The following is a 14,568-nucleotide window of genomic DNA, read 5'->3' on the forward strand; positions in this document are numbered from 1 at the left end:
CGAGTCCAGGACTGGGACTTGACTTGGACTCGAGTCAAGATTTTCGTGACTCGTGAATCAACCTCGACCAGTGCGGACTTGGACTCAACCGGTAGTGACTTTATTGTCCAGAAATCTCTCTTTGTTGCATAATTTAACATACTATGTACAACAGCAAATGTTAAGAGAGCTGTATTATCTAGTTATCCTTACAATGTGCAACAGAATAGCAGAATTTAGATTGAAAAAATGGTTGGATGGCAGGTTTTAGCACTAACAAGTGACTCGTGAATCAACTCACTGATATGCTTTATGTCATCGTCCGTTTGACATTTTCTTGAAATTTACAAGGAAAAATGGTACTGGTGAAATTATTATTTTACAATGAATCGTTGAAAGATTTTAGAAGCAATAGAAATGTGTTTATTAATGTCTCCATAATTGTTTGCCACATTTCTTCTACTACAGTCACCTTAAAGCAGGAATCTGCTACCCCCTGCCGTCCCACTGCTTCTGTATCTGCTCGGTCATTAGTATTGTCTGACCGCCACAGCACCGTAGTTATTGTTTTGGTTTCACCATGGTCCTGGGGCGGACAGTAATAAAACAATATAGAAAAACAGTATTTTTCTTTGCTGTCCCCACTACAAAACAAATAAAATCATTAATTACATGAAATTTGGTCCGTGAAACACTGAATTTAAATACTGTAGGATTTCCATTCATTTCTATGGAGGGCTGCTCTTTCGGCGGTGACTTAGCCTCTCGTTGGCTAATACATAGTGTGACGACCCTCCCACGCTGTCTGCCGATATTCTTTCTCTTCGCTCTTCTTTTCCTTGATAGGACGTCAGTGGGCGGAGCTAGGAGGGTCGTCAGCGACACGGGACACACCTGGACCAGGGTGTGTCCCAGGATAAATACACCTCTTCCCCAATCATTGAGACTCTCTTCATGCAGACACACTGTTAGATTTTGGTTGTGGCTGTTTTGTTTTGTTTGCTTTGGCACCTTTCAACACCCTTCATTATCACGTCTATGCACGCAACCACTCACTTACACTGCAGATTACTGACTACACACACCGGTGTTAATTGTATTTACGGTACCTCAGTTAATAAATACATTTGTGCTATTCCTAATCTCCACGTCGTTCCCCTTTTTGTTTACGGTCTTGATTAAAGATGGATTGAGTGGTAAAACATTCCTTTGTTTGAGTGAACATTCATTCAGTTAGGGAAAAACAGCTAAAAGTATTTCTCAGCATTCCCCAAACCCCTAATATTATACTTTTTCTTTAGATCTCTTGCCCCAGAATGTACACAATATATGCAAAAGTATGTGGACACCCCTTCAAATGAGTGAATTTGGCTATTTCAGCCACACAGGTATATAAAATCAAGCACACAGCCATGCACTCTCAATAGAGAAACATTGGCAGTACAATGGCCTTACTGAAGATGTCAGTGACTTTCAACGTGGCACCGTCACAGGATGCCACCTTTCCAACAAGTCAGTTTGTCAAATTTCTGCCCTGCTAGAGGTGCACTAGTCAACCGTAAATGCTGTTATTGTGAAATGGAAACATCTAGGAGCATCAACGGCTCAGCAGCGAAGTGATGGACCATCCAAGCCCACAGGACGGGACCACCGAGTGCTGAAGCATGTAGTATGTCAAAATTGTAACTATCCTCTGTTGCAACACTCACTACCGAGTTCCAAACTGCCTTTGTAAGGAACGTCAGCACAATAACTGTTCGTCAGGAGCTTCAAAAAATGGGTTTCCATTGCCTAGCAGCCGCACACAAGCCTAAGGTGCGCAATCCCAAGCGTGATGGTGTAAAGCTCGCCGCCATTGGACTCTAGAGCAGCGGAAACACATTCTCTGGAGTGATGAATCACGCTTCCCCATCTGGCAGTCCAACGTACAAATCTGGGTTTGGCAGATGCCAGTAGAACGCTACCTGCACCAATGCATAGTGGTGGAGGAGGAAAAATGGTCTGGGGCTGTTTTTCATGGTTCGGGCTAGGCCCCTTAGTTCCAGTAAAGGGAAATCTACAGAATACAATGACATTCTAGACAATTCTGTGCTTCCAACTTTGTGGCAACAGTTTGGGGAAGGCCCTTTCCTGTTTCAGCATGACACTGCCCCCGTGCACATAGCGAGGTCCATACAGAAATGGTTTGTCGAGATCGTTTTGGGAGAACTTGACTGATTTGCGCAGACCCCTGGCCTCAACCCCATGGAACACCTTTAGGATGAATTGGAACGCCGACTGCGAGCCATGCCGAATCGCACAACATCTGTGCCTGACATCACTAATGCTCTTGTGGCTAAATGGAAGCAAGTCCCGCAGCAATGTTTCAACATCTAGTGGAATGACTTCCCCGAAGAGAGGAGGCTGTTATAACAGCAAGGGGGGGGGGGGGGGGGCAACTCCAGTATAATGCCCATGATTTTGGAATGAGATGTTCGACAAACAGGTGTCCACATACTTTTGGTCATGTAGTGTATATAATATATAGAATATTGGAATGCAGTACTTCTCCACTGTTTTCAAGTATAGTTGTAGTTATAGCTCTGGACAGCAGGGAGAAGAGTAACGCTAAGCCTGTCGCATGCTTCACAGTCGAAACACTTTGCGCACATATTATGACACCATTTTGTGACATTTTTGTTTGTTTTGGTGTTTTCCAGGTTTTTTTCCCGGCTGTTCGTGTACACACAAAACAATATAGAGGAAAGTCGAAGTTCGGTAGCTGAAGTCTCCGCCCCTTCGTCGGTGATTGGTCAACAGTACTTCTCCTAGTGGAAGTGGGAACTATGGACGGCATGTTCGTTGTCATCCATTGACAGACGACTAACTTTCATGCAATTTATTTCACTTGAGAAATACTGCACCAAACATCTTAGTTAGTTGTAAAATTGCACGACTACCACCTCTAAAGCAAAAACGTAAACATTTAATACAGATTTCTTGATTCATCTTATCTTGGACTATTTTGAGGAAGTGTTTCTGGCTATGTTGTTGCTACGGTGGCTCAAGAGGGACAAACAGCGGTATTATTGCCGCTTTACTTGTTTTTCAAGCGAGGTCTTTGGGGCTGGGGTTCTTAAATGTTTTGGGGCCGGGGACCCCTTTTGTGACAGCAAATTTATCAGGGACCCCCTCATAATCACAACACAACTCGAGTGAGATAAAAAAAAAAGTAGCATTCAAGGAGTTTTACCATGACTTCGGCAGTGCATGGCCGAACCGAGTCTCGTGTATTGGGGAGGAATAATTTAAAGGCCCACCTCTTGACATTGGAGAGAAGTTTGCCGTTTTCAAGCTAATTTCCTGCAATTCTACACATATTGCCGTGAGGCAGAGAAAACCTTTCCGTTTTAAAGCTTAAAGTAACTGCCCGGTGTTTCCAGATTTCTATGAAATATGACCAATAATTAATTACAATATGAGACCAAAAGTTTCCCTTCCGTCCATAACACGACTCCAACACCATCACTGACTGATGATCACTGATAACGATGAGACAGCCTATAGGGAGGAGGTCAGAGACCTGGCCGTGTGGTGCCCAGGATAACAACCTTTCCCTCAATGTGATCAAGACAAAGGAGATGATTGTGGTACTACAGGAAAAGGAGGACCGTGCACGCCCCCATTCTCATCGACGAGGCTGTAGAGGAGCAGGTTGAGAGCCTCAAGTTCCTTGGTGTCCACATCACAAACAAACTATTATGGTCCAAACACACCAAGACAGTCGTGAAGAGGAGACTGAAAAGATTTGGCATGGGTCCTCAGATCCTCAAAAAGTTATACAGTTGCACCATCGAGAGCATCTTGACTGGTTGTGTCACTGCCTGGTATGGCAACTGCTCGGCCTCCAACCACAAGGCACTACAGAGGGTAATGCGTACGGCCAAGTACATCACTGGGGCCAAGCTTCCTGCCATCCAGGACCTCTATACCAGGCAGTGTCAGAGGAAGGCCCTAAAAATTGTCAAAGACTCCAGCCACCCTAGTCATAGACTGTTCTCTCTGCTACCGCACGGCAAGCGCTACTGGAGCTACTCTCTGTTTATTATCTATGCATAGTCACTTTAACTCCTACAACTCCTACATGTACATATTACCTCAATTACCTCGATTAACCTGTACCCCCGCACATTGACTCTGTACCGATACCCCCTGTACATAGCCTCGCTACTGTTATTTTACTGCTGATCTTTAATTATTTGTTATTTTTACTTGTCTATTTTTACTTAACATTTAATTGATAAGTAAGCATTTCACTGTAAAGTCTACACCTGTTGTATTCAGCGCATGTGACAAATACAAAGTTGATTTGATTTATATTAAGCATGTTACAAACCAGCTTTTCTGTGTTGGAATGGTGTGGGCAAATAGCGGTCATTAAAATTATTAACGCAAGTTGACCGCTGATCGGCCAATGAGGAAATAGCAAGCATTTTTGAAAAGGTCATTCTTTGACCACAAATACAAGTATATGACGAGTCAGCAAGATTATCTGGGTATGAGCTAACGGAATGTAAACATTTAAAAGTGAGATTTGTAGTCGACAGTTACTGTAAATTAAGTGCATTTTTGGGGAACACAAACATTTGTAAATGTATAATTGGTGGAGTACTGTGGATACCAATAGCCCTGTGAGCCTCCCAGTCCTATGTTGCCCATGATTAGGAACATAAATTGTAAATTAATAATATTACATTGTTTTGTTTTGTATTACACCGTCTAAACTTATTTCACAGATCCCTTGGTCAGATTATTTGATTTTGTATTTTTTTTTTTATCTGGCTGCGGACCCCCTGCAGTACCTCTACCAAAGTAGAACCCACTTTGATAACCCCTGCTTTCGGGAGTATGCAAGCACAGACGTTTGCTTTGCCTAGCCGGGTTCTGCTAAGAGCAAACCCAACATTAGTATGTGGATGTCTTGACGGCTTCAGTAGCGCAGCACTGTGGCCCCTTATATGGAACGGGAACACAGTACCAAGAGGTTTAATCAGGCCCAAGTACCTGCCACCTACATACCAACACAGCTTCCAATCCGAAGCACAATCAGAACACCACTGAGATAACAAACCACAAAGTACTCCAATTATCCAAACTACACTGAAATAACCAGGGAACCCTTTCTGCAAATAAGGGGGAGTAATCGTGGGATTGGAAAGCCAGTCTAGTATAGTAATGACACAGTGGTTTGGTCTATGCAGATATTGCTCTCACATCTACTGTAGTGTTGCACGGTATACAAAAACGTCTGTACTTTTTCAATACTAGAACATGAAAAACGGTTTGGCACTCGAATTTGTTACTTTCGGTACTTCTGTCAAATGTGTCTCACATCATATACAGTCTGAGATGAGCGAGTCTGTCTAGGAATTTGTCCGAATCTTCTCAAGGTGGCAGGCGTAAGCTAGCCAGGCTCCTTGCGCTTGCGCATGCTGCTGTCACAGTGCGAGACACTCTTGAGAAGCGAGAGAGAGAAAATGCCGTCAACATGGCTTCTTCTAACGAAAACATCATACCTCCACTCCAGCAGGTTGTTTATTACAAAACTGGCTCCAGAAGCGAAATATGGGAATACTTTGCTTACAGAGGAGATGAAGACCAGCCTACCGGGAAAAAAACTATGCAAAAGGTGTTACAAAGCAGTGCAGTGCAAGGGAGGTTTAATTCCAAAAATACATAAAAAAACAATTTTACACATTACATTTGCTTTGTAACGTTATTCTACAAGCAACTAAATTCAAATGATTTTGGAGCGACATATATTATTTTCAGCATTATAATATGATAAGTAGCCAGCCAGCAGCCCTGGGCGAAGCATTGCACCCTGGGAGTCGTAGTATGCTAGGTAAAATCCATTGTATTTCTATGGTGTGTAGACTAGACTGAGTGTACAAAACATTAGGAACACCTGCTCTTTCCATGACATAGACTGATATGGTGAAAGCTATGATCTCTTATTAATGTAATTTGTTAAATCCACTTCAAATCAGTGTAGATGAACGGGAGGAGACAGGTTAAAGAAGGATTTTTAAGCCATGAGACAATTGAGTCATGGAATGTCTATGTGTGCCATTCAGAGGGCAAATAGGCTAAACAAAATATTTATGTACCTTTGAACGGGGTATGGTAGTAGGTGCCAGGCGCACCAGTTTGTGTCAAAAACTGCAACGCTGCTGGGTTTTTCACGCTGAACCGTTTCCTGTGTGTATCAAGAATGGTCCAGCTCCCAAAGGACATCCAGCCAACTTGACACAACTGTGGGAAGCATTGCAGTCAACATTGGCCAGCATCGGCCAGCATCCCTGTGGAACGCTTCGACACCTTGTGTGCCCCTACGAATTGAGGCTGTTCTGAGGGCAAAACGGACGGGCAACTGAATATTAGGAAAGTGTTTTTATATTTAAGCAATAAGGCACGAGGGGGTGTGGCATAAGGTCAATTTACCACAGCTAAGGGCTGTTCTTAGTCACAACGCAACGCAGAGTGCCTGGATACAGCCCTTAGCCGTGGTATATTGGCCATATACCACAAACCCCAAAGGTGCCCTATTGCTATTATAAACTGGTTACCAACCTAATTAGAGCAATAAAAATAAAGGTTTTGTCACACTTTGTGATATACGGTCTGAAACACCACAGCTCTCAGCCAATCAGCAATCAGGGCCCAAAACACCCAGTTTATAATGGAATATAGAAGCTTCAGAAACGAGCTTTAAAGTGTTTTTTATGTAGTTTTGGAACTAAACTATGAATTTAATACATTAAATGATGTAGCTGTAATGAATAATGTATCCTAGGTTTAATAAATGTTAATTTGGCCCAATATTATGGCCATAGATGAGCAAATTAAGCCCGATATGTATCGAATTACAATTTCAAAAACAGTTTAGCTGTAATTGTACAATTATTTTGTATGCTCTGAGTCTCAGATATGGTTTTGCATAAGGAACATTTTAGATAGTCTCCTGTTATTTAATATGGTGTTTTATTTTTGGGAGAAATTTAACCTAGAATAGAAGATGTTCTATTTGTTATTTTAGTTGTTCTATTGGTTATCAGATGGAAAAAGCGTTTTTTTTATAAAGGCATAATCAGGGAGATTTCCTGCTGTTCCAGGGTTAGCCTGCCCTATACCCATTGATTGTTGAAGAATAACTTAGAAATGCCTTACGAGCTGTGTGCATGAATTTGAGAGTAGTTCCATTTCTCCAGCACTGCAAGTGGCGGAGGGGCTGCTGTTGGGGCTGAATACACAAACTCCAGACTGTGGCTTTAATGTACACTGTACAGTGTAGCTCTGTGAAGTAGCCTCCTACGAAGGAGCCAGATATAGCTCTATCTGGCTATATTAACTGGCTCTCTGTGTTCACTGCAGCACCAGGTGCACAGACACATGGAGAGTAGGAACTGCGTGTTCTCTCAGTAGAAGAGGAGACGGGAGGGAGGGAGGGAGGGAGGGAGGGAGGGAGGGAGGGAGGGAGGGAGTCTTGCGCTCGTAATAGGGCAAAACAACACCACACACTGTATTCAGTCTTCAGACATCAAATCCAATTGTATTTGTCACATGCTTTGTAAACAACAGGTGTAGACTAACAGTGAAAATGCTTACTTACGGGTCCTTTTCCAACAATGCAGAGTTAAAGATATAACATTTAAATAATAATAGAAAGTGACACGAAGTCAGGCCCTCCAGATAGCATATGACGACGTCATAAGCCATGAAAAAACTCAGGGAATTAGCTTTATAACTACACCATTTTCTCCCAGACTCATGACAAAATGTGTAGAATAGCAGGAAATTAGCTCAGGGATTCTTGAAAGTCGTGACAATCCTTGTCGGGCAGGGAAACGTATTGTTGCATTATTTGAGCTTAAAAGTTACATTTAGGGGGATTTTCGAAATTTTATTTCCATGTCGGCTCTATGCCCGGAATAATGGAAATTAACTAAAAAAGTGTATTGTATGTAGTTTCTTGAAATAGCCCTCCGTGACTTTAAATAATATTTATCTCAAAACTTTGATTCCTAAAAGATGTGTCTGGAGATTTGGTCAAATCCTAAATGAATCAGGAATGAGCAGGGTCAGCCATACCATAAGGACCTTATACGTGTCATGATCTGTAAAGTTCTCTACTTTTGATCGATTTAACCAATCAATATTGCAATCACCATGTTCACAACCATAAACTGTCGACTCCATCTGCCTGACAGATTAGAATAGAATATGAATTTTGGTTCAAATATGTGACATTTAATACGGTTTTAGAGTCAGGAAAAACTTAATTGCTACTGTGTTTACCATTGTTGTCTAAAACTTAACTCTGCCAGAGTCCTGAAAGATTTCATAGAATTGTTCTGTTTCATTCGGAGATTTTCAAATGAATCTTTTTCCATATTTTACAAATGAACTTACTTTTGAAGACAAAATTATGTCCGTTTTGAATATCTGTTGTCAACAGCAAGCACTTTGATTGTTTAAGCATATGTTGCAGAACAGTGATTAAAGGGGTTAGCCAGCAGTGACGGAGTTGACAAGCCACTGATGGTTAACCCCTTAATCACTGTTCTGCAACAGATGCTTAAACAATCAAAGTGCTTACTGTGCTAGACCGAAGGGGAAATATTTACTAAATAAATGTTGTGTTACGCTCTAAATCTAGACAAACATGCCGAAATGCTGAAGACATTATCCCTGGAGCTCATAAATAAAACAAAAAGAACATTGGAGATTTGAATAATCTAATGTTAGAATTAAACAATCAAGGCCTTTAAACAGTTTTCGGACAATAATTGTAAAAAAAAATGAAATGCCTGGAGGAGTTGAAAAAAATGCAATTTGTTGCATTTTAAATACAAATAGGAGGTTGTTCTTTTACATGGTGTGATAGCTGATTGGTCGATCAAAATATATATTTAAAATGTTAATATTAAGACAAATATTTGTGGGGAAAAGGTTGATTGTCCAGTCTTTCAAGAATCCCTGAGCACTAAAACAGCAACATGTTCTGTAAGCCTCATGGCAAAACGTGCAAAATAGCATGACACTAGCTATACAACTGCACATTCTCTCTGCCCCAATGGGGTTCGGGAGGGGCCTTTGCTTGGACCTTTGGACAGGGCCCCGCAGAACTCCACTACACCACTGATAGAGGGAGTACCCGTACTGAGTCGATATGCAGAGGTACCAAGTAATTCAGGTAGCTATGTACATACAGGTAGGGGTAGAGTGACAAGGCAACAGGGTAGATAAGACAGTAGCAGCAGCGTATGTGGAGAGTATGAAAGTGTGTGTGTGTGTGTGCGTGCGGGCGTACATTATGTGTGTGTGTGGGCGTGTATGTGTGTGTGTGTAAGTATGTGTGAGTGTGTAAGTATGTGTGAGTGTGTGGGTAAAGTCCAGTGTGTGTGCATAGTCAGTGCAAGACAGTTAGGTACAAGACAAAAGGGTCATTGCAGGTGGTCCAGCTAGCTATTTATCAGTCTTATTTAGCAGTCTTATGGCTTGGGCGTAGAAGCTGTTCAGTATCCTGTTTGTCCCAGACTTGGTGCACTGGTACCGCTTGCCATGCGGTAGCAGAGAGAACAGTGTATAGATTGGGTGGCTGGAGTCTTTGACAATTTTATGGACCTTCCTCTGACAAAACACCCCCTGTCAAAATGGCTGCAGTAAAATGCATTGAGATTCACACAAACTTACCCAGGCCCACATTAAAGATGGTCTACAATGTGGAAGCTGACAAATTGCCTTTAAATAGCTGTGAAATAGCAGGCAAAGTGCCCTATTCAATGCATGATCATCGAGCAGAATAACCATAGCAACCATCGTGTACTTAGATCTAGGTTTGAATCCACAATATAGGCCCCCTGAGAAATATTTAACTGACGATGAAGACAGAAACATATACACAGTGCCTTCAGAAAGTAGTCATACCCCTTGACTTATTCGACATGTTGTTGTGTTACAGCCTGAATTCAAAATGGACTCAATGATATAAAGATCTCACCCATCTACACACAAGAACCCACAATGACAGAGTGAAAACATGTTTTTAGAAATGTGTGTTCATTGATTGAAAATGAAATACAAAAATATCTCATCTAAATAAGTATTCGCACCCCTGAGTCAGTACATCTTAGAATCACCTTTGGCAGCGACTACAGCAGTGCGTCTTTCTGGGTAAGTCTCTAAGTGTTTTGCACACATGGATTGCACAATATTTGCATATTATTCTTTTTAAAAATTGTTCAAGCTCTGATAAATGGATAGTTGATCATTGCTAGCCAGCCATTTTCAAGCCGATGGAAGTAAAAACTCTAAATAGGCCACTCGGGAACATTTAATGTCATCTTGGTAAGCAACTCCAGTGTACACAGTGCACAAAACATTAAGAAAACCTGCTCTTTCAAAAACATGGACTAACCAGGTGAAAGCTATGACACTCAATTAGGAAGGGGTTCTTAATGTTTAGTACACATTTGGCCTTGTGTTTTAGGTTATTGTCCTGGTGAAAGGTGAATTTGTCTCCCAGTGTCTGGTAAAAAGCAGACTGAACCAGGTTCTCCTCTAGGATATTGTCTGTGCTTTGCTCCATTCCGTTTCTTTTTATTATAAAAAACTCCCTAGTCCTTGCCGATGGCAAGAATACCCATAACATGATGCAGCCACCACCATGCTTGAAAATGTGAAGAGTGGTACTCAGTGATGTGTTGTGTTGGATTTGCCACAAACATAACACTTTGTACTCACAGCATAAAGTTGATTTCTTTGCCAATATTTTGGCCAGTTTTACTTTAGTGCCTTGCTGCTAACAGGATGCATGTTTTGGAATATTTTTTTTTCTGTACAGGCTTCCTTCTTTTCACTTTGTCAATTAGGTTACTACTGTGGAGTAACTACAACGTTGTTGATCCATCCTCAATTTTCTCCTATCACAGCCATTAAACTCTGTAACTGTTTTAAAGTCACCATTGGCCTCGCAGTGAAATCCCTGAGCGGTTTCCTTCCTCACCGGCAACTGTGGGGGGTTCTAAGCTGACCTATGGAATTGTTTTAAGATGGTCATACTATGGACCATATAGCTATTTGATTTAGAATTGTAGAACCCCTTTAGGTATAAAAAAAAATAGCCAATAGAAACACATTGAATAACACAATAATAAATGGCAAAAAGGACTGTAACAACATAACGCATAAGAAACAAGGTGTTGAAGCGTCTGTCCTATTTCTAGGAGATATATATATATATATATATTTGTTTTTACACATATTTAGTGCAAAACTGCCTTCCAACATCCATTGTTTAAAAAAAAAAACGTTACCAGTTACCCTCAGATGATTCCTGTGACATTTATGGAGGTCATAGAGAGAAACGAAGAACACCTTCATGTTCGTGAGAATCTCCCCTTTCCACGGTGGGGTCACATTAGTTTGTAGCCAAAACAGTTTGGACGCTACAAACAGAAGTCGACACGTCAAACGGTACAAACTTCAGACGAGTCTCCTGACACTTACGGGGGTGGTCGAGGAGACCACCGTCATGTTTGTGAGAGTCTCATCTTTCCACAAAGAGTTTCGAGGTTACAGATGTTTTTGTGAGAGGACCAAACGCCGCTTTACCTCTGCCACCTTTCACCGCAGATGCAGAAGTGCGACATCGTTGGATGCTGTGGATTGAGACGCATACAATGCAAAAAAAAACGAAACAGTATCTCGAGCTTAAATTGCGTTAATCGACTCTAGGGGGTTAAACACTCTTATTGCACACAGAGTGAGTCCATGTAACCTATTATGTGACTTGTTAAGCACATTGTTACTCCTGAACTGATGTAGGCTCGCCATAACCAAGGGGTTGAATACGTATTGACTCAAGACATTTCTGCTTTTCATTTTTAAATCATTTGTAAACATTTTTAAAAACATAATTCCACTTTGACATTATGGGGTACTGTGCGTAGGCCAGTGACCAAAAATATATAAATGTAATCAATATTAAATTCAGGCTGTAACACAAGAAAATGTGGAAAAAGTGAAGGAGTGTGAATACTTTCTGAAGTCACTGCAGGTACAAAGCTGTAACTTTAATCCAACTCTCCTTATAGGAAGATTTTTTTTTTTTTTTTTTTTTTTTATAAAGTAAAAAATGTGTGTTGTGAGCTGGGAGCAGTAAGATACTTTCTGAACTTGTCCATTTAAGGCTAATACAAAAATCACCACCATATGAATACCACTAGAAAAGGTTTGGTTTTGTAGGTTTTGGAAAGAGGGTTTTGAAAAGACACTCTAAACACTCACATTCATTTGGGTTGTGTTGTCGTTAGTAAAATATAAGTGTAAAATTGATCATATATATTTTCAAAGCATATTTAGAAGCATCTTAGCCTTTTCAATTATATATTTTGTCTATTGTTACTTTAACTTTAGTTTCCAGTAACAACCATTTTGTCCATTTCATTTTAAACGCCTGTGCCTACTACAGCAAAGCTCCATCCACATTTGACTTCCTGTTAATCAGAGCCTTCCCAGCATGCTTTGCTCTTGTACTCACCGGTCACCCTTTTGTTTGCGATTCTTCTGGGGCGTGGCCTTCCCTTTGGGTCTCCTCTCGCTGCCCGCGCACGGTCCCCCGCCCGGCCCCGTCACCCGCAGGCACTCCAGGCCCTTGGAGGACTTCTTAAAGGTGAACTCCACCTGCTCGCCCTCCTTCAGGCTGCGGAAGCCCTCCATCACCAGCTTACTCTGTGGAGGAAAAAATAAACAGACCACCCCTTTAAAAATGCTCCCCTTTTACCATAGAATTTGAATGACAGAAAATCGCCTTTGAAAAGATACTGAACTATAACCATGTAATTACATTTAGACCCAGACTACCCCTTTAAAAAAAACACTGCACTGTTACAATGAATGATTTTTGGACTGGCATAAAGATATGCCTTATTCAGAGCAAACCTTCAGAATGTCAATTGAGTATTTCATTCCTCTCATAGCCGTTAAATGTCTTACAAAAAAATGTTATTCAATCGGAAAATCAGTAGCTTTTATTTCTTACGATTAGACAAATCGTAACCAAACGTAACAGAGGGAACCAAACACACCCGCACAGCATGACATGCTTTAATACAGTTGAAAGAGTGTGAGAGTAAGCCAACAGTATGCAGGCCGATAAAGAGCTACTCAAACCAGCTTGCTGCCAAACAACATAAATGGAGGGAATGAAGAGAGAGAGAGAGGGGGAGAACAGAAGACACAAGGGAAGAATAAGAATGGAGAGAGTCAAACAATAGAGAGAATATGAAAATGGAGGACGGAGAGAGAGAACAGTACAAAGAGAAAAGTGAAGACATGTAAGAGAGAAATGTGGACATTTGAGTGACAGAAAGAAGAGAGATGGCTGAATTATTGTATACCCAGAATACAGTCCGGTAGAAAGGATACTGTTTCGGTTAGATTTCCTAAGTCATTTACAACAGTGCAAACGTCGCATTTGTTTCTCTACGGTGAACAACATACAAATATGTAAGACTAAGGCAAAACAAGAGTGTAATAACGGTAAAGAATAAATGTAAGAGTCTGAGTAAGATAAGAGTATGAATAAACCATGAGGGTTAATTAATGAAAAACGAATTCTGTGTTTCTCAAAAATATAATAGGTAGAATGCAATTGCTTTGTAAATCAAGCCCAATGTATAGTCTTTTTTTATGAGCCTTTCATACCAATGTTATTAATTAAACATTACCCTTGGAAACAAATAGAAAATAATGGGGGAAATGAAAGATGCATTGCAGTCAGTACCTTTTTTTTTTATATACGGATTTAAAGGTATTTATTTGCTATATTAAAAAAAAAGAATCTATACACACAAAACATTGTTTTATGCTCGTATAATGCTATTTTATTACTATATAATCAACTTTTCCCGTTAGAATTAAGATAGTCAAAACAAAGCTATTTAAAGATGCTTCAATATATTCATGAATTAAATCTTGCATACCCTGAACCTTTCTAAATGTAATGTGTGATATGTGCAGAAGAATCAACATCAATTGATTCACTACATACAGACAGTACCAGTCAAAGGTTTGAACACACCTACTCATTCCATAGTTTTTCTTAATTATTTATATTTTCTACATTATACAATATTAGTGAAGACATCACAACTATGAAATAACACATACAGAATAATTTGCCTTGATGACAGCTTTGCACACTTGTCATATTCTACAATGTAGAAAATAGTCAAAAAGAAAGAAAACCCCTTGAATGAGTAGCTGTTCTAAAACTTTTGACCGGTAGTGTATATTTTGTATTTGTGATTCTTCAAAGTAGCCACCCTTTGCCTTAATGACAGCTTTGCACACTCTTGGCATTCTCTCAACCAGCTTCATGAGGTAGTCACCTGGAATGCATTTCAATTAACAGGTGTGCCTTCTTAAATTGACACACAGTCACATGCTGACCACACCGACGAGAGCGGTTTGGTCAGCATGTGACTGTGTGTGTAAAATACCCTCCTCTCAAGTGTCCTGGCGGGTGTCTTGCCTGGTTTCAGT

The 14,568-nt window shown here is 40.6% G+C and overlaps 1 protein-coding gene across 1 annotated transcript in view; it reads right to left on the reverse strand.

Moving 5' to 3' along the window:
* Positions 1–14,568, reverse strand: part of LOC129825623 (protein lin-28 homolog A-like) — a 47,031-nt gene that overhangs the window by 6,115 nt on the left and 26,348 nt on the right. Inside the window, exon 3 of the mRNA XM_055885833.1 lies at positions 12,563–12,753. Coding sequence (XP_055741808.1) covers positions 12,563–12,753 — 191 coding nt within the window. The remainder of the gene's footprint in view (positions 1–12,562; positions 12,754–14,568) is intronic.

Source organism: Salvelinus fontinalis, chromosome 27 (genome assembly GCF_029448725.1).
Source record: "Salvelinus fontinalis isolate EN_2023a chromosome 27, ASM2944872v1, whole genome shotgun sequence".
Classification (NCBI taxonomy): domain Eukaryota; kingdom Metazoa; phylum Chordata; class Actinopteri; order Salmoniformes; family Salmonidae; genus Salvelinus; species Salvelinus fontinalis.